Below are 21,228 nucleotides of genomic sequence, written 5' to 3' on the forward strand. Positions count from 1 at the left end.
ACCATTATTTAATTACAGTGAGCTGCAGTGCCAATCTGTCAACTGCGTCATCTGTGATGAGCCAACTCTGGCTGTACACCAATGCACATGATGCTGACCACAGGTCAAAATGGTTTCTGGTCGACGGAAACCGTTATTACAGTAAATGATGGCAATCATTCTGTCCACATACTTCGAGAATTTGCACCACTCATCGATCTGACCACACCTGGCGGGAAGTGTCACCAGTCGACAGTGCACTATATCCGTACATCACCTGGACAACCTGTTGCAACTAGTCTGAGTAGCCCTCCACCTCTCAAGCTGCTGGCATCACAAACAGGGCTCGAGGAACTTTTGAAAGCAGGTACTGTGACAAGATCTGATAGTTCTTGGGCATCCCCATTCCACATGTTGTGCAAAAAACAACAGCTCCTGATGACTATATGGGGAATACATGGAACTCAATGCAAGCACGACTTCTGATCATTACCCTGCACCTTACGTTACTGACTTTAACAGCGCCACCGCTCATGCTCAGGTGTTTAGTGTGGTCAATTGTACAAAGGCATTTTTGCAAATTCTGGTGGTGCCGGAGGACACTAATAAAACTGCTGTAATAATGCTTTCTGGGCTTTACCTATACAAATGTATGCCTTTTGGATAGAGGAATACCATGTAGACATTCCTGTTCTGTTACATGGATGATATCCTCATATTTTCACCTTCTGTTGTGTAGCATGTGGCCTTATGTGGTGTGACTCACCTTTGGCAGCTTTTCCAGTGCCTACAAGAGTACGACATAGTGATTAACACCACAAACAGCACTTTCGACAAATGAGAGGTGCAGTTTTTGGGATATGTAGACTCGTCAGCCAGTCTGTCACCACTTCCTGGACATGTGGCAGCAGTGCAAGGTATGGTTGGTTGGTTGACTGATTTGGGGGAGGGGACCAAAGTGCGAGGTCATTGGTCCCACAGTATTAGGGTCGGATGGCGAAGGAAGTCAGCCAAGCCCTTTCAAAGGAACCAGAAGCAATTTAGTGAAACCACAGAAAACATAAATCAGGATGGCCAGATGCAGATTTAAACTGTCGTCCTCCCAAATGTGAGTCCAGTTTCCTACCCACTGTGCCACCTCCTCAGTTGCAAGGTATGTCTTTGCCGACAACCTACAAACGATTGTGCAGATCATGTTACGTTACTATCAGCTACACCTTCCAGGGCTGGAAAGTGAGCAGGAACCACTTAACCACGCCACTCTCAGGCAAGCAATTGGAAGAACTTTGAAAAGTGAAGCAGCATTTCAGAAAGTCAACCAGTTTGTCACAAGCAGCACAGCTGGTTCTCCTGCAAATTAGTGTCCTTTTGGCTCTAATGGTAGATGCGAGCCAAAATGCAATCGGCACAGCACTGCGACAGGGTGTAGATGGTCAATGACAACCGCTCACCTTTCACTCACAGAACCTTACACCGCAGCAGAAGAAACTGGGTTCTATCGACAAGAAATTTCTGGTGTTCTACACTGCCATTAAACATTTTTGACATGTAGGGTACTGTTCAGTTTTTTGCACATTCAAAGGATCATATTTGTGACAACTTGCCATGATGTGGAACATGTCAGGAAAGGGACAGATGACCTCAGCAGTTTGGTCCCACAGGAACTTACCACCATGTCAGAAAACAGAGCTTGTACTGCAAGCTCCAATTAAAAACCTTGTTTTCAAGGAGTACTGCATTAAAGATATTCCAGCTGAACAGTAATGCCAATCCATGTATAGTGCAGTCATTACTGTGGTACGCCCACAGTTGTGTGCCACAACAATTACTTACATAAAAACATTTTTAACATGATCTGCCTGCATTGAATCTTTCACATTTAAGGGATTTACCATTTGGCAACAAGTTTGCAGCCATCCAATGGCATTCAGCCAAAACAACAGCACAATAAAAGTCAACATGATGAATTCCATTTTTACACATTCTTAAAAAAAAATCATGTTGCCACATTCAACAGCTGTGCCACTGGCAAGATACTGACATGGTCATTAGTGGTGGTAAAGAGTAACATGAATCATCAAAACTCAATGGGGCCCCAGGGCCCAATCAAGTTCCTGTTTCACAATCTCTGAGTGATAGTTAAGAATTATCTGGGAATAAAGGGGATGACTCACCAAAAGGAAGAAGTGCTGCATCGTCAATAAGCACACAAGCAAAAGGTGCAGAGCATTGCTAGCTTTCATAATGAACTTCCTTTTTCAAGCTTGTAGGAAAAATATGCATGCACACACACCTGCGCACGCACACACACCCGCGCACGAGCACCCGTGCACACGCGCACCCGCACACCTGTCCCCCTAAATTACGCTTAATCGATTGCCAGTTCTTTCCTGGCCCAAGGTGAGTGTCCTGGGCTGAGGAGAGGCTGTGGGTGGGGTGGGGTGAGGTGAGGGATGGAAGGTTGTGGGAGACAGGGACGGGATTGTTGGGGTGGGGGGGAGTGTCAAGCAGCTCATGGGAGAGCATATAGCCGTCTGTGGGGTAGCTAGGGGTGCAGGTAGAGGGGGCAGGTGGCAGACAGCTGGGCGCGCGCCCACACACACACACACACACACACACACACACACACACACACTACTGAGTAGGAATGGGGAGCCAGCGAGTTAGCTTAGGTTTAGGCCAGGAAGGTTACGGGAGCAAAGGATGTGCTGTAAGGATAGTTCCCGTCTGCACAGTTCAGAAAATCTGGAGGTGGTGGGGAGGATCCAGATAGCATGGGTTGTGAAGCAGCCACTGCAATCTCACATGTTGTGCTCTACTGTATGTCATGTCGCTGGGTGGTTCACCTTGTTTTTAGCAACAGTCTGGCAGTGGCCATTCATTCTGGTTGACAGCTGGTTGGTTGTCATACCAATGTAAAACGCTGTGCAGTGATTGCAGCAGAGCTGGTGTATAACATGGCTGATTTCCCAGGTGTCACTGCCTCTGATGGGATACGATAAGCCAGTGACATGGTTGGAGTAGGTGGTGCTGCATGGGTGGAATGGGCAGGTCTAGCATCTCAGTCTTCCACAGCGGTATGACGCCCACAGCAGGGGACTGAGGGTGGGAGTGGCACAGGAATGGATTAGGATGTTGTGGAGGTTAGGCCTTTGTGAGACCTTCAGCATACTGGGTGAGGGAGTTCTCATCACTGCAGATGCACCTACCACGAGTGGCCAGCTTTTATGGGAGGGATTTTTTGGTGTAGAAGGGGTGGCAGCTGTCAAAGTGCAGGTACTGTTGGTGACTGGTGCGTTTGATGTGGAGTGAGGTGTGGGTAGAGCCATCTGAGAGGAGGATATTGAGATCTAGGAAGGAGGCACGATGGGTGGAGGAGGACTAAGTGAAGTGGGTGAGAGAGAAGATATTTAGGTTGTGGAGGAATGAGAATAAGGTGTCCTGGTCGTGGGTCCAGATTATAAAGATGTCATCAATAGACCTGAACATAGTTATTGATTTGGATGTAGTTGGTTAGGTGTATGAGGAATGAAGTGGTGGGTTTGGAATCTGCAGAGCACTGGGGGAGGTAGCATACAATCGTGGCAAGGCCATGGCCATGGCCGTGAGGGGTGTTGCTGTATAGGGAGGTTGCATCAACAGTGACAAGTAGGGATCCATGAAGTAAGGGTATGGGGATGGTGGAGAGTAAGTGCAGGAAGTGGTTGGTATCTTTAATGTGAGAGGTTAAGTTTTGGACAAATAGTTGGTTATGTTCATCAACAAGGGCCGAGATTCTTTCAGTGGGGGCACTGTAACCAACCACAATGGGGCACCCAGGATTGTTAGGTTTGTGGATTCTGGGGAGCAAATAGAAGATGGGTGTGCAGGCTGCTGTTGGGGTGAGAAAGAAGATTTATTCAGGGGAAATGTTCTGGAAAGGGCCTAAGGATTTCAGCAGTGATTGGAGGTTATGTTGGACTTCTGGGATGGGGTCACTTTGACAGAGCTTGTAGGTGGAGGTGTCAGGCAACTGGCAAAGGCCGTCTGCCAGGAAGTCACTCCAGTTCACAACAATGGTGGAACCTTTGTCTGCAGGGAGGATAAGGTCAGGACCCATTTTTAGGTTGTGTAGGGCAGTGCTTTCTTCTGTTGAAAGGTGGTTGTTCTTAGGGAGGGACCTGGAAAAGCATGGTGAGGCCAGGTTGGAAGTTAAACATTCCTGGAAGGTAACCACGGGATGCTTAGGTGGGACTGTGGGAGTGTAACATTTGGATGGTGTTATGAACTGGGACAGGCAGAGTTCAAAGCTGGGATTGGATTGGCTTTCGTTGGAGGAATTGGTGGCAAAGAAGTGTTTCCACTGTAGGGAGGGGGAGATGGAGAGTGGGTCTTTCACAAGTCCAACATGGTTAAACCTGGGAGTAGTGCTGAATGTGAGGCCCTTGGACTGAAACTTCTGTGGAGCTAAGGATTTTGGTGGGGAGGTTAACAACAGTGTTCTGGGACTGTTTCAGCTCTGGATTTTGTGGAGTATTGGTAGGGTATTTTAGAGGATGCGGTAGCTTGAAAAGATCAACTAGGCACCGTCTGGATGCTATGAGGGGTTGACAAGGAGGAACACTGTGGGTAGGATGGGGGTTGGATAGTGGTGCCCCAAGGCGGGAGAAGCATCTCAGCAGGCTGGGTAAATTGTGGAGATGGTGTCTGGAATGTTCTTCTAGCTGTTGGAGAGTCATGATTTCAATTTGGATGATGAGTTGTAGGTAATGGGGATTGCATAGTAACATTATTCTGCGGAGGCAGCGGAGGTGGTTCAGGGATACTTGTGCCATGGAGATGTGTTTTTGTAGAACCAGGTGTGTGAGGGAAAGGAACTGGCAGAATCTGAAAAGATGAAGGCCATTGAGGAAGGAGGAGTGGGATCCACATGTAGGGATTTTTATGGTTGGGCCATTGGGGGAGAGGGGATGGGGAATTCCATGGCTTAGACACTCTTTAAGGGACAGAATATGGGACACAGTTTTTGGCTAGGGATAGGGGAAACTTTCCTGAATTGGTGCAGTTAAATAGAGCAGGGGTCTATTGTGAATGGAGGGAGGGGTGTGATTTTGGATGGGGGGGGGGGGCGAGAGGGAGGGATGGGGGAGAGGGAGGGATAGTGCTGAGGTAAGAAGTTGGGGTTCGAAACAGCGAGTAAAGATGTCAGGCGGTGATGGGGGGGAAGGGGGGGCGTTGAATAATGTTGATGGCTGTAAGGAATGAAAAGCATTGTTCTGGGAGCCGTGGCTGGTACTGTGACTGGGGCATATCCAATTGCACGTGATGTACCATCACACAAGCGAAATAAATATGATTGCACACGATTTGTCATCACACATAGGAAATAAAAAGGAAACAAGTACAAGCAAATCAGGAGCAATACCTGTGAGTGAATTAACTCTGCTCTTGATCATAACTTATCATATGTCCTTTCAGCAGAGATATCTCTTATGAGTGGAAAAGATGACAGGTCCACTCACATGCAAAAGAAGACAGTAGAAGTCGTCCACAGAACTACAATTCCCTATCACTGACACAATTGAAGGGAGTACTAGAAGATATTAAGAGTTCAAATACATTAAAACCTACACAGAATAAAATAGCCTTCTCCACAGAAACCAGCACAGGTTTCAAAAACACTTATGTGAAAAGCTCAACCCTCTCTTCACATGTGATACCCTCAGAGTGAGGTTAATTCAGTACTTGTAAGCTTTCACACAGCCTCTGATTCAACACAACTCCTGAAAAATCTATGTTCCTATGGGATGTCTGGATTAGAAAATTCTTGACAGGCAGGGCATAGCATTTTATCCTGGGTAAGATTCTCCGACAGACACTGCAGTAACATCAGATGCACCCCTGAGGAGCATAGGAGGACTCCTGCTGTTCTCGTTATACATTAATGACAATGGACAGTATTAGGTGAAGTCTAAGACTTCTCATGGATGATGCAATTATCCATGTGGAAACTCCACCTAATAATAACTGCGGTAATATGCAGTTAGATCTCAACACAATATCAGTATGACTTATCACTGGCAATTAGCTCTCAATCTGGAGAAATGAACAACTTGAGAGGTTCCATGCCCTCTTTGCATGTCTCTTCTCATTTTCATCAAATTTATTAATGTTCTATGTCATTGCACGGTAGTAACAGACTGAATAAGGTCACTGTAATGAGAGCATTTGTACTGAGAGCACAAAAAATACTTTTCACTTAATTCCTAAACATGTCGGGTTACTTCCCTGGGTGGCCTGTGCGAGGCGAGCATCAGAGGACGCAGCACACTGCGTTTCCGGTTGGGGGCTGCAATTCCCTGTATTCTGAGGGGTTCGTACAATAGGCTTCAGCACCTGGCGGAATGACTGATGTCGGATGAGTTTTGCCTATTGTATGCAGGGCGGAACGACCTGCGAGACATCTGAGTGTCGCCGCAGTTTATGTGTTTACCGTTCCGGCGCATCCAGAACGAAGATTCCTGGCACCGACTGACTGCATTATCCTCTTGATTCTGAGACTACTTGTGGACTGTGCCCTGCTGGGTGCGACTGTCTGGCACTGGATGGCCGGTGGTCTAGGCAAGTTGTTTTCGTAGCCGGTCAAATGGCAAGTTCAGTGCCCTCAGCTGAACAGCAAAGGCATGATTGATTAACTTGACATCATAAAGCCCGGCTCGAAATTGGAGGGATCGGTCGCTATTGGAGCGAATGATGTTCTGAGACAGTGCTGGGGAATTTTGGAATCAGAACTGAATGCTGATTCGCAGTTTTTCGAGGAGAGTAGGGAGTAGAGCAATGTTGGCTTCACTCTTGCGTTGCGCGCGGGCAGTGGATTCGGGATCTGACCTTCCTCAGAGTCAGACGGTCTTGCGACTTGGTCACTCATTTTCGAAAGAACTTAGAATTCTCGAACAGCCTTCGCGGACAGGGGTTGACACAGAGTTGCTGCATGACAGAACTCGGCACCTACATCATCAGGACGCTGCCTACCGACAACGTGCAGCAGATTTCAGTACTGGTACAGTATTTTGCGGCTCCGGCACTGTAGGACCTTATCAATTTTATACTGAATCCCTCAGCAGCACGCGCTCTCACTTTACTACAAGTCCACCTTGCTTGTTTCTCCATGTGATCCCATTTGAGCTCTCACTACTAATTGTGATACTGCTAAATAGGTGGGAGATTAATATTCGATTCATTAGGACCTCCAGTCATTATCATCAATCTATTGCATCACAGAGAGTAGGAGCCCCTTGTTCTCCAGCCAACTTTTATTCTCATAATAATCCAGTACACCCTGTCCTTTAACCTACTGTGTGTGCTGACAATCATGAGCATTTATCTTCTGATATATAATAAATCTCATTGTAATATTTAATCTGCATATCATTTCATAAATATAGGCAGAATCCCATTTCCTGTTGTTTATTATGATAAAGTTCTCTTTTTTAAGTAGATTACAATTTTTATTAAATTATTGTGAGTGTGCACTCCGTATTTTACCAACTAGCAGGATCCATCATTATTTCCTTCCATTACCGTTGTGTGCATAATTAATTATGCTGGTAGATAAGGAGGGGGTCAAGTGCATGTCTCGTTCTCATACAAAATTCAACTGAATTAAAGAGGTACAAACTCTTCTCCACCCCGGCACCTCGCAAACTGTGCAGTTCACTGAGCATAAAAATGTGGCTTCCGTTGACTATAGAATTAATGAGTCACAACCAGACTCATTCTTGTCACATAAATATTATGGAGTAATAGTTTTGTATCAAAATGACACGGAATGACCACATATGCTCAGTTGGAGGTAAAGCTAACGGCAGCTAATGATTCACTGGTAGGATACTAAGAAACTTCTGTTTATCCACAAAATAGATGACATATAACACACTTGTATAGCCCATACGGCCCAAGTTTGATACCATCTCATATCAAGCCGGGCTATCAGTGGACATCAGCATGTAAAAAGACAGGCACCGAATGGTCACACGCTTTTTAACTGGTGAAAGAGTAACATAATTGTTGATAAATCTTAACCATAAAGTCAGACAAGGAAACCTCCAAGTTGGAATTGTGCTGGAGTAAGTTGTCACCAGCACACCAGTCGGCAAAGATTAAGTGTGAAGATTGATTAGTAGGCACTGGATCAAGCGCACCAGAGACACATCCACAAGCAACACGCCGCCAACGCCCTCTCGACAGCATGTATTTAGGCTGCTGCCACTGACCGGAGGGACTATCTCACTCAACACACTCACTCACTCACTCATCCAGTTTGGCATCTGTCAGTTTACTCGCAAAGCGGGTTTAGTTCATCACAGGCTACAACAGTACATAGCACCAGATTAGTGACTATAGCAGGACTATTACTGATGTGCTTATACTACAAAGATGCATTCTATTCAAGGTACGTAAATGTTCCAGTTCATGTAAATGAACAACCATATTATCCATTTGTGCATTTGCGTTGTAGAAAGAGGATGCCTGCTACCCATAACAGCATTCTCTCCATTGCTTCCTTGCGGTGCAAGACTCTACAGTGGTGAACGGGGATAATTTAGTGGCAATCGAAGTTAATCAACTTGGCCAAAAATTTGGCTTCCTTCTTTTCTGTTTCAGCTTGCAGGGGGTGCTCATGTTCAAATGTTTCTAACTGCTGATTTGTTGTTGTGTTCATGCACATATTCTAGGAGGGGAGCTGCAAAACTAATCAAATTTCTCTTTTCAGAGGCTTTGGTTGCTTTTTGATATAATGTATTTGTATAGACCATAAATTTCCCGCCCGCTCCACCCCCTGCCCCCATGCCCCAGCCACAGGTGGCCAATGTGATGGATCTAACACAAGATTTTCCATTTCAGAACCAACAAATCACTACCTTACTGACATTGGTACAACAACTACTGACTGTACAAGCTGCATTCGCTGCACAACTACAACTGACCAACGAAGCTGCTCAATAAGCGCTACCGACCAGTATACGAACGTTCCTGTAATTTACGGAAACAGAGGAGGAATGGACTGAATACCTTACTCAGTTCCAAGCACATTGTCAAGTTCATCGTGTTCAAGGTACTGTAAAGTTACAGTACTTTCTTTCAATTGCAGGGTCCCCAGTCTTCAGGTTAATACAAAAACTATTCCCAACCGCATCTCCCCCGAACTTAGCTACGACCAAGTGATCGCTGCATTAACTCCACACTATGACCAGCAAGTCCAAGTAGCAGGGGCTAGGTATCAGTTCTTTCACTTGCAGAGAAATCCGGAACAGACGTACTGCCAGTGGTACACAGCATTAATCGGTATGACTAGGAAGTGTAAATTTAAGTGTAGTTGTGGCAACTTTTGCAGTGATTTAATAGTACTTGATGCAATAACATTCAAAGTCCCAGATAGTAGAATACAGGAACATCTTTTACACCTGTGAATTTAGTGAAGTCTTGCCCTAGATGTTTTGCCTGCCATAAACGACAGGACTGCCCATCACGTAACACAAAGTGTTACATGTGTGGAAAAAAAGACAATATCCAAGGAGTCTGTTTATGGCACGAAAACGCCAAATTTGCCACTCCCAGAAAAACCAGGCTTGTGCACATACAGTGAATGCTGCATTTTCAAAACCTACAACAGGTTCTGACAAAAGTAAGATTAAGGCTGTGCCACCTTCCTGCCCCAGCACTGTGCAATGACATTCTAACAAACTATTTGTCTCATTACAAATTGCTGGCCGCTGTGTGAACTTTCAGTTAGGCACAGGTGCCTGAATAACTTTGCTTAATCGTGCCACGTACGAACAGTCAGGCTCACCATGCCTTTCTAAATCTAGCAAGCACCTCGCTGCTTACAAAGGACAGGAAATTCCAGTGCTTGGACAGTGTAGTTTGCCTGCCTCTTACAAATCTCACACTAGGACAGTAAATTTTCCATGATGAAATCAAGAGACAGTGAGAACATATTCAGTTTAGATGACTTTGATTTGTTTGGACTTGGGATGCAAGATGGTGTACTTGAGTGTCTGCTTTTGAACCAAAAGACAGTGTGGCTAGCTTTCTTAATGAATTTCATGACCTATTTTCAGAAGGAATGGGAAAAGCTAATTGCTTTAAGACACAGAGCAGCCACTGAACTGAAAGAATTGCAAGATAATGGTGTAATTGCTCCCATTAAAGCTAGCCAATGGGAAAGTTCTCTCATTTGTTGCCTAAGCCTTCTGGTCACACTCGCATTTGTGTTGACTTCAAGTCTACAGTCAACCCACAGATGGTAATTGACACTTCTCCGTTATCTGGCCCTGAGGAACTTATGAACTGGCTTGGTACAGGCCATTACTTTTTTAAGATAGATTTGCGAGATGTCTACTTGCAAATGCCATTGGATGAAGAATCACAGAAAATTTTTGTTGTAAATACACACTCAGAATTTTTCAAGTATTTGCATTTGCCCTTCAGTAGTGCTTCTGCACCCGCCATTTTTCAACGTTACTTGGAACAGCTGACTGCAAAAGTGCCATTTTGTTCAAACTACCTTGACAATATTGTCGTTTCAGGTCATACACCAGAGGAACACACTGCCAATTTGCATACTCTTTTTCGAGTGTTGTCAGAAGCAGAACTCGAGTGTTGTCTCGAAAACTGGCAGGGCATGGACGCCAACATTGAATAGATGACGTCACAGTGTCGCACATGCGCGGACAACCACCAGCTCTGCCACAGACATTTGCAGCTTGGCCTAAGTCTCAATCACCATGGCAAAAAGCGCACACAGACTTTGCAGGACCATTTTGGAACAGTTGTTGGCTCATAGTGGTAGACTCTTTTAGCATCATTCAACCGTTGTCCTCCATATTTTGCCTAAAAGGTTTGCCCGAAGTGCTTGTGTCAGACCACGAAACACAGTTCATTTAACATGATTTTGAATGGTTTTGTGACCAAAATGGCATTTGTCACCTAACAAGTGCTCCGTTTCACCCCCAGTCCAATGAGGAAGCAGAACGCTTCTACACACTTTTAATCAACAGATGGCCAAGCTCCGCACCACCCAAGAAAGGAAACAAGCACTGCAACTTTTTCTCGCCTCCTATCGCTCCAACACACAAGAAAGACCATCACCAACTGGCCACTGCCTTCGGACGCTGCTACACTTGCTACAATCACCGCAGCATCTGGCGACACCAATGGTCTGCAAGTATTGCTTTGCACCGTGTCACCTCATTCTTTTCACGATTCATGGCAACCGTGGGTGCTGGGAAAGAGGCATGATCTAGGAATGCATTGGCTCTTTTATGAATTTGATTGCAGGTCCCAATGGTTTCCAGCACCACCACCAGAACCAAATTCATGTGTGTCAGCTGCCCTGCGATTCTGCTAGGTTTCTTCCCACAGATTACGGCCTCTCGGGACCGTGTGGCCTTTGCAGCTGCCCATTGGTGAAACCAGGGCACCCCAGGAGGAGCAGATGGATGATCCACCCTCACCCCCACCATCCCCGCTTCATGACCTGAAGCATGTGCACCAGTCGTTGTTGCCATCATTGTCCCAGGACACGCCCTTAGGCATGGATGTGTGTCGTGGCAGCAGTTTTCAGTATGAATGTATGGAGTCTGTTCTTCCAGCCATGTCCGACAGGACCGACCCCAAGCATTCATATAACTGATTCGCCTGGATGGACAATGGATCCATCTCCTTCAGTGCAGATGCACAAATACATCCAACCTCCTGCGGGAATCTCAGAGTAGTGAGCTTGGAGTAAATGGACAAGGACTGCGGGTAGGTGGCACTCGGTGGGAGTGTAAGTCGGCTGTGAGGTGTGCCGAGATAGTTCGTGCAGCTGCAGTAAACACTGTGTTCCAGATGGCGCAGTGGTTAATGCACCTGCCTAGTAAGCAGGAGGTCCTGGGGTTGAATCTCAGTCCAGCACACATTTTCACTCATCACCGCTGATTCCGCATAATGTCCCAATGCAGCTGACATCAGTAGGCTCACCGCTTTCCTTTCCTTTCTCCCCTCTCCACATCCAATTTACGTACTATATTTTATACAATAAATTTCAATACAATGTTCCCGGTTTAGAAGCTGCATCACTTTGAATAAAACACTCAAGCTTCCAACTGTTGTATCCGCCTCTGTTATTAGGGATTAAAATTATTGACTGCCGGCGCTGGCATGGCATTGTGCTAACATATATTCTACTAGTTGACACTAGAGAGGTAGTTGGCTGCACAGCTTCTCCCAGCAGTACACCAATGGCATCCTGGCACTGTCTGCTCCCAATGTGTCGTCACTTCCGCTGCACTGCCAATGTAGTATTTTGAGTGTGTGTGTGTGTGTGTGTGTGTGTGTGTGTGTGTGTGTGTGTGTGTGAGAGAGAGAGAGAGAGAGAGAGAGAGAGAGAGAGAGAGAGAGAGAGATGCCGGATCGCCTCTACTTCCTTTGGATAACGTGGCGGAGTGAACTGCAGATGCTCTACAAACCACAGAATGATCAGTGATAATGATCTGCAAGGAGAAATTTGCAAAAGAAGAATCAGGTGAGTCATATAAATTGGAGACACCTGGGAAGAAGAGGCGCCTGGAGAAGAGGGTCACAAATCTCAACTCTTTTTCAGGAAGATGTGATTGGTCATCAGATATACGCATACTATTCAAGAAAGAAAATCTGACACAAAAAGCTACATGTTACCCGTGTAGCAGAGGACCTATTTCAGGGTAGTAAATCATCCTTGTTACGAGTCATGGAGAAGCTAAGATGCCGCTATAAATTCATTTCTGGCCATAAGGTATTAATGAAGCACCAAGATATTGCAACCTGTTGTTGCTGCTTCCTTATAGAAGTAGTAGGGACAAACGTTTGACAATATTGTTTGGCTTGCTGAAACTTGTGTGAATGCAGGACACAGTTTAAAAAAAGACTGGGCAGATGATACTATCAATGGTAGTATGGCAGCTCCGACAGGGAGAGAAAAAAGAATAACTGTAGCACATGCCAAAAATTCAAAAGGGTTCATTTCTAATTTTCTGCTGTTATTCACTTCAAATAAGGCTTCCAATTACCAAGAAGAGACGAACCAGAATATTTTTGTGAAATGGTTTGAAGACACTGTGCTTCAAAACTTAATGAAAAACTCTACAACTGTCATGGGTAATGCTCCGTATCATCAGTTATATAAGACAAGGTGTCCACGAAGACAATGAACAAAAATGACACTGTTTGCTGGCTAGAGAAGCATAAGATAATGTTACACAGTAACTTGACAAGGGTAGAATTATTAGAAGTTGTCTCACAACACACACCAAAGAATCCAGTTAACAATGTGGATGAAATAGCAAAAAAATATGGACATAAAGCAGGCTGCCTCCCACTATTGCGACTCCAATGCAACAGAACTGATTTGGGCTCAGTTTAAACACCATATTGTTGCAGAAAATGAAAAAAAAAATTACATTGACCAAAATGCAATGGCTCTTGAAAGAAGCAGTTAAGAAAATGACACCACAAGACTAGCAAAAGGTAGTGAATCGTGTGAAAGGAGCGATACAGGAAGCATGGAACAATTAGGTGTGTTACAACAGTGTGTCAAACTCTTGTAATACCTGCCACTATGAGTAGTGACACTGAGATACACTAGCACTGACTCTTAATTGAGCAGTGTCTTCCCACTGTCTGTAGTGTTTAGTGTATGTTAATGAACATCTTACTTCCATTAAAGCTATTTTGATCAATTTCTCTTTCCTTTTGTCAGACTAAGGAATACTGTTCATCTCCTTATGGTAAGTGAGACTCCATTTTAAATACATTTCATTTTGTGTAGACACAAAGACGTTATGAGATATTCAACAATAAGAAGGAAACTTTACGGTATGTGGAAATTTCTCCTGTTTCAATAACCAACATTACATTGGCCCTAATTAAAATTAAAAAAAAAAAAAAAAAAAAAAGACTTTTGACAAGCTTAGAGAGAGCACTGAGAGTGATACTATACATAAATTTCAGAATTTGTACATTATTTTTGTAGGAGATAGTGACTTTAAACTTGACACTTGTTAACCTTTAAATAGTGACACAACTGCATAAAAAACGCAATGAGGTACAAAAAAATTTTAAACAATTTGTCGCCAAGCGAGGTATTTTAGTAATCGATGAAAAAAAAGTATTGCTGTGAGAGCAATAGTTTTTCAGATGTGATATGATAAGTTTGAAGCAGTTTACGAATGGAAAAATTTAATCTGTTTCAAACAAATTAACGTAACTACTTCCATAATTAAAATTAAGAACAGATTCTTGACATGCTAAGAGACACTACAGAGGTCTACATTTTATATGAATTTCAGATTTCTTTTACTTGATTTTTGCAAAAGATAGAGACTTTAAAGTGATTTTCTTTCGCTGAAGAGAGCACTGTGCTGTGGCGGCTGCCTGCTGACAGTACTAGACATGGCAACGTTACAACTCTGGAGCTTGAACGTCAAGTGGCCACCGCTTTAAAACCAGTTTAGATGTGACTTGTAAACTGAGAGGATTTTATTGAAGCACATTACCACCAAAGACACCAAGGAAACATATGATAAGAGTTACCTGGAGAAAACTGCCTGTGAACCAATGAACACAGTACAACACGGGTCAACCGAATGAGGCAGTGAAGTTGTTAAGACACAGACCTCATATTCTAGAGGTTAATGATCGAAAAGTCCACGGGTGTACTGCTGGTCCACTGTATCAAATGGGCATTATGTATAGTGACCATTGGACACTGAGGACTGGCAGTACACCTATGGACAGTTCAATTGACAAATATGCTGTCTATAATTGTGAAAGTGTTATCAGTGAAAGATTTTGTGCACGAACTGACCTCTCGATTATGTCCCATAAATGTTCAATGGGATTCATGCCGGGTGCTCAATGTTCTTCAAACCAGTCATGAACAATTTTGGTCTGGTGATATGGTGTATTCTCATTCATAAAAATTCCATCTTTGTTTGGGAACATGAGGTCCAGGAACGGCTTCAAATGGGCTCCAAGTAGCTGAACATAACCATTTCCCGTCAATGATTGGTTCAGTTGGACCAGAGGAACCAGTCCACTTCAAGTAAACACACCCCACACCACAATGGAGTCACCCACCACCAGCTGGCGCCGCGCCTTGCTGACAACCTAGGTCTATGGCTTTGTGGTGTCTGCACCACACTCGAACCCTACCATCAGCTTTTACCAACCGAAATTGGGACTCTTCTGACCAGGCCACAGTTTTCCAGTCCTCTAGGGTCAAACCAATATGGTCCAGAGCCCAGGAGAGGCGCTGCAGGCAATGTCGTGCTGTTAGCAAAGGCAGTCACGTTGGTCATCTGAAGCCATAGCTGTTGTTGTTGTTGTGGTCTTCAGTCCTGAGACTGGTTTGATGCAGCTCTCCATGCTACTCTATCCTGTGCAAGCTTTTTCATCTCCCAGTACCTACTGCAACCTACATCCTTCTGAATCTGCTTAGTGTATTCATCTCTTGGTCTCCCTCTACGATTTTTACCCTCCACGCTGCCCTCCAATACTAAATTGGTGATCCCTTGATGCCTCAGAACATGTCCTACCAACCGATCCCTTCTTCTGGTCAAGTTGTGCCACAAACTTCTCTTCTCCCCAATCCTATTCAATACTCCCTCATTAGTTATGTGATCTACCCATCTAATCTTCAGCATTCTTCTGTAGCACCACATTTCGAAAGCTTCTATTCTCTTCTTGTCCAGACTATTTATCGTCCATGTTTCACTTCCATACATGGCTACACTCCATACGAATACTTTCAGAAATGACTTCCTGACACTTAAATCAATACTGGATGTTAACAAATTTCTCTTCTTCAGAAACGCTTTCCTTGCCATTGCCAGCCTACATTTTATATCCTCTCTACTTCGACCATCATCAGTTATTTTGCTCCCCAAATAGCAAAACTCCTTTACTACTTTAAGTGCCTCATTTCCTAATCTAATTCCCTCAGCATCACCCGACTTAATTAGACTACATTCCATTATCCTTGTTTTGCTTTTGTTGATGTTCATCTTATATCCTCCTTTCAAGACACTGTCCATTCCATTCAACTGCTCTTCCAAGTCCTTTGCTGTCTCTGACAGAATTACAATGTCATCGGCGAACCTCAAAGTTTTTATTTCTTCTCCATGAATTTTAATACCTACTCCGAATTTTTCTTTTGTTTCCTTTACTGCTTGCTCAATATACAGATTGAACAACATCGGGGAGAGGCTACAACCCTGTCTTACTCCCTTCCCAACCACTGCTTCCCTTTCATGTCCCTCGACTCTTATAACTGCCATCTGGTTTCTGTACAAATTGTAAATAGCTTCTCGCTCCCTGTATTTTACCGCTGCCACCTTTAGAATTTGAAAGAGAGTATTCCAGTCAACATTGTCAAAAGCTTTCTCTAAGTCTACAAATGCTAGAAACGTAGGTTTGCCTTTCCTTAATCTTTCTTCTAAGATAAGTCGTAAGGTCAGTATTGCCTCACGTGTTCCAGTGTTTCTACGGAATCCAAACTGATCTTCCCCGAGGTTGGCTTCTACTAGTTTTTCCATTCGTCTGTAAAGAATTCGTGTTAGTATTTTGCAGCTGTGACTTATTAAGCTGATAGTTCGGTAATTTTCACATCTGTCAACACCTGCTTTCTTTGGGATTGGAATTATTATATTCTTCTTGAAGTCTGAGGGTATTTCGCCTGTTTCATACATCTTGCTCACCAGATGGTAGAGTTTTGTCAGGACTGGCTCTCCCACGGCCGTCAGTAGTTCCAATGGAATATTGTCTACTCCGGGGGCCTTGTTTCGACTCAGGTCTTTCAGTGCTCTGTCAAACTCTTCACGCAGTATCATATCTCCCATTTCATCTTCATCTACATCCTCTTCCATTTCCATAATATTGTCCTCAAGTACATCGCCCTTGTATAGACCCTCTATATACTCCTTCCACCTTTCTGCTTTCCCTTCTTTGCTTAGAACTGGGTTTCCATCTGAGCTCTTGATATTCATACAAGTCGTTCTCTTATCTCCAAAGGTCTCTTTAATTTTCCTGTAGGCGGTATCTATCTTACCCCTAGTGAGATAGGCCTCTACATCCTTACATTTGTCCTCTAGCCATCCATGCTTAGCCATTTTGCACTTCCTGACGATCTCATTTTTGAGACGTTTGTATTCCTTTTTGCCTGTTTCACTTACTGCATTTTTATATTTTATCCTTTCATCAATTAAATTCAATATTTCTTCTGTTACCCAAGGATTTCTACTAGCCCTCGTCTTTTTACCTACTTGATCCTCTGCTGCCTTCACTACTTCATCCCTCAAAGCTACCCATTGTTCTTCTACTGTATTTCTTTCCCCCATTCCTGTCAATTGTTCCCTGATGCTCTCCCTGAATCTCTGTACAACCTCTGGTTCTTTTAGTTTATCCAGGTCCCATCTCCTTAAATTCCCACCTTTTTGCAGTTTCTTCAGTTTTAATCTACAGGTCATAACCAATAGATTGTGGTCAGAGTCCACATCTGCCCCTGGAAATGTCTTACAATTTAAAACCTGGTTCCTAAATCTCTGTCTTACCATTATATAATCTATCTGATACCTTTTAGTATCTCCAGGGTTCTTCCATGTATACAACCTTCTTTCATGATTCTTAAACCAAGTGTTAGTTATGATTATGTTGTGCTCTGTGCAAAATTCGACGAGGCGGCTTCCTCTTTCATTTCTGTCCCCCAATCCATATTCACCTACTATGTTTCCTTCTCTCCCTTTTCCTACACTCGAATTCCAGTCACCCATGACTATTAAATTTTCGTCTCCCTTCACAATCTGAATAATTTCTTTTATTTCATCATACATTTCTTCAATTTCTTCGTCATCTGCAGAGCTAGTTGGCATATAAACTTGTACTACTGTAGTAGGCGTGGGCTTCGTATCTATCTTGGCCACAATAATGCGTTCACTATGATGTTTGTAGTAGCTTACCCGCATTCCTATTTTCCTATTCATTATTAAACCTACTCCTGCATTACCCCTATTTGATTTTGTATTTATAACCCTGTAGTCACCTGACCAGAAGTCTTGTTCCTCCTGCCACCGAACTTCACTAATTCCCACTATATCTAACTTCAACCTATCCATTTCCCTTTTTAAATTTTCTAACCTACCTGCCCGATTAAGGGATCTGACATTCCACGCTCCGATCCGTAGAACGCCAGTTTTCTTTCTCCTGATAACGACATCCTCTTGAGTAGTCCCCGCCCGGAGATCCGAATGGGGGACTATTTTACCTCCGGAATATTTTACCCAAGAGGACGCCATCATCATGTAATCATACAGTAAAGCTGCATGCCCTCGGGAAAAATTACGGCTGTAGTTTCCCCTTGCTTTCAGCTGTTCGCAGTACCAGCACAGCAAGGCCGTTTTGGTTATTGTTACAAGGCCAGATCAGTCAATCATCCAGACTGTTGCCCTTGCAAGTACTGAAAAGGCTGCTGCCCCTCTTCAGGAACCACACGTTTGTCTGGCCTCTCAACAGATACCCCTCCGTTGTGGTTGCACCTACGGTACGGCTATCTGTATCGCTGAGGCACGCAAGCCTCCCCACCAACGGCAAGGTCCATGGTTCATGAGCCATAGCTCATTAATGCCAAATTTTGCAACACAGTCCTTATGGATGTGTTTGTCGTATGCCCCACATTGATTTCTGTGGCTATTTCACAGAGTTGCTTATCTGTTACAACTGACAACTCCATGCAAACGCCACAGCTCTTGGTCATTAAGTGAAGGCCATCAGCTACTGTGTTGTACACGGTGAGAGGAAATGTCTGAAACTTGGTATTCTTGGCACACACTTGGTATTGGATCACGGGACATTGAAGTACCTAACAATTTCCAAAATGAAACATCCCATGTGCTTAGCTCCAGCTACCATTTCGCGTTCAAAGTTGTTAATTCCTATCGCGCGGCCATAACCACGTCAGAAGACTTTTCACATGAATCCCCCCCCCCCCCCCCCCCGAATACAAATGACAGCAATGTCCTTTTATATGTTGTGTACACAATACTAAAACCATTTGTATATGTGCATATTGCTATCTCTCTACTTTTCACCTCAGTCAATATATTCTGTGTATGTACATTTTTGAGCTATTTATTTTCATTGTCTTATGTGACAAATCCAGTATATTGTAAGATGATCCATGGATGGATGGATGGATGGATGAATGAATGCATAAATAAATAAATGTATCTATCAGAGTAGTGACATTTCTCCGAGAGATAAAACTTTTAGTAAGTGGAGAAACCACAAATATGCTTCAGTTCTTTACTTATCCATACAGTGAAGATTTGAAAATTATATACAATCTGTTACAGTTGTTATTAGCGGTCTTTGATTTTCTCAAAATAAAAATTAATTTGCCCAGTCTTTGGCTTCTACAGACAATTATCTGCTCGTTTATAGCTAAGTAAGTTGGTCCATGACAGTCACAGTGGACTGGGCATGGCAGCTTCGCGGGCGAAACTCGACCAATAACGTAATTTGTTTTAGTGAACTACTCTATGACAATGCCTGAGAGTTGTCACAGAACTATAGATGGCTAATGTTTTCACCTGCAGCCATTAGTGCTTTGCAGCTGAAAGCTGGCAACAGTGCTGGGAGCTGTCAGGGATCTCCTCGTGTTGTCTCTATTATAGTTATTTCTGTATTGTATGGAATTCACCACAACACTTTTCACTATATGTGAACATGCAACTTTTCAGTTGAAAATATCCAGCGTTTTTATATTCTACAATTGAAAACAAAGTCAAATTAATGTTAGAATCAAACTGTAGTTTGATGGATGTTAAAGGCAAATTACAGTGAAGTGTAGCATTTGTTTTGCAGATAATCCTACATTTCACTTGACAACATTTGCATCTCTATTCAAGTGAATTATGTCATGCTGAAGTTTCCCAACTATGGACTCATCACAAAACACTGCTTTTAGATAAGTCTGAACTTCTACAGGCATTCTGTTGTAATCCTTTTGGTCTAAAGGACTATTATGTGAGATCGCCTTATAGGTTGTTACTTTGGAAACAGCTGATCAGGTGAAAACTATGACCAAGAACAATGTTAAATCTGGTTAGAAAGTTACAACAGAATTAATCTTCATCACCATCAGAAGATGAAGCAGAGGAAATACATCCATCGGAACCACTCAACACCATCTCAACTGTTCTCTTCTCTGAAATTACGATGTGTGCCAATGAGGAATGCCAGAATGGTAGTAGTGAACTTACAGGGTACCCAGGATTTTCTGTTGTGTTAGTTGGTAACTGTTTGCATAATGAGCGATGGCAAGCAAACACAACGAATCAGGAGGTGGATGATTAGACAATACTGCAGAAATTAGTGTTTGATAAACACTGTCATGAAGCCAAATGTATGATGTTACCTGCTGGCAAAATGGAATATAATGTGCAGAATTCTGTCATATAAAACAGAGCATTCCGTAACATTTTAACTGTACTCTTCGGCTCATACTGAACCACCACCTCTGAAATTAGAACATTCTGAAAATATGCGATAATGTTTTTGGAACGATCCTCAGGCTATGCTACTGATCAGTCCATCACCACAGTCAATTTTCCTCCAATCACAACCGCTGGCTTCATCATCTCCCAACATGTCTATAATACTGGAATACGAAATAATAATCCAAGGAATCCTGTCATATTCTGAGAAACATATACAAGAAATAAATATGTAAACCTGCAACCAACCTTATAATCCATAACAGCCAGATCAATAGCCACCAGTCTCACACTCTCCATATCTAAAACAAAAGTAATCAATTTGTATCTTCTGCTGAAGAAAGTCATTAGATTCCGTGAATCTCAGTGATTACCGTATACTATCACCCCACTGGCTACAAACAATAGCAACAAATTTCCAACAGCAGCGTGAAAAAGAAGAGCGGCGGTACACAGTAAGCACACACTTCAGCCACCAAGCGATTGCACACACCATTGCTGCTGCTGATCAAAAAGATTTTCAAGCACGTAGTACAAGTGCAGCATGGTGTTAGAGGTTATTAGATGGCAGGCAGCTGATTAAAGAACTGAAAGAAAAATTGCAGCTTCCAAGGCAGATAGAAAGAAAAAGTGCAGATTTTGTCATCACCACCTCAAAGTTAAACTACAGAAGATGTGATGCAGGGATTTTGTCTCAGAA

The 21,228-nt window shown here is 43.4% G+C and overlaps 1 protein-coding gene across 1 annotated transcript in view; it reads right to left on the bottom strand.

Moving 5' to 3' along the window:
* The window catches only part of LOC124789455 (folylpolyglutamate synthase, mitochondrial-like), a 129,274-nt gene that overhangs the window by 99,977 nt on the left and 8,069 nt on the right, over window positions 1-21,228 (bottom strand). Inside the window, exon 2 of the mRNA XM_047256817.1 lies at window positions 20,778-20,830. Coding sequence (XP_047112773.1) covers window positions 20,778-20,828 — 51 coding nt within the window. The 5' untranslated portion in view covers window positions 20,829-20,830. The remainder of the gene's footprint in view (window positions 1-20,777; window positions 20,831-21,228) is intronic.

Source organism: Schistocerca piceifrons, chromosome 3, assembly GCF_021461385.2.
Source record: "Schistocerca piceifrons isolate TAMUIC-IGC-003096 chromosome 3, iqSchPice1.1, whole genome shotgun sequence".
Taxonomy (NCBI): domain Eukaryota; kingdom Metazoa; phylum Arthropoda; class Insecta; order Orthoptera; family Acrididae; genus Schistocerca; species Schistocerca piceifrons.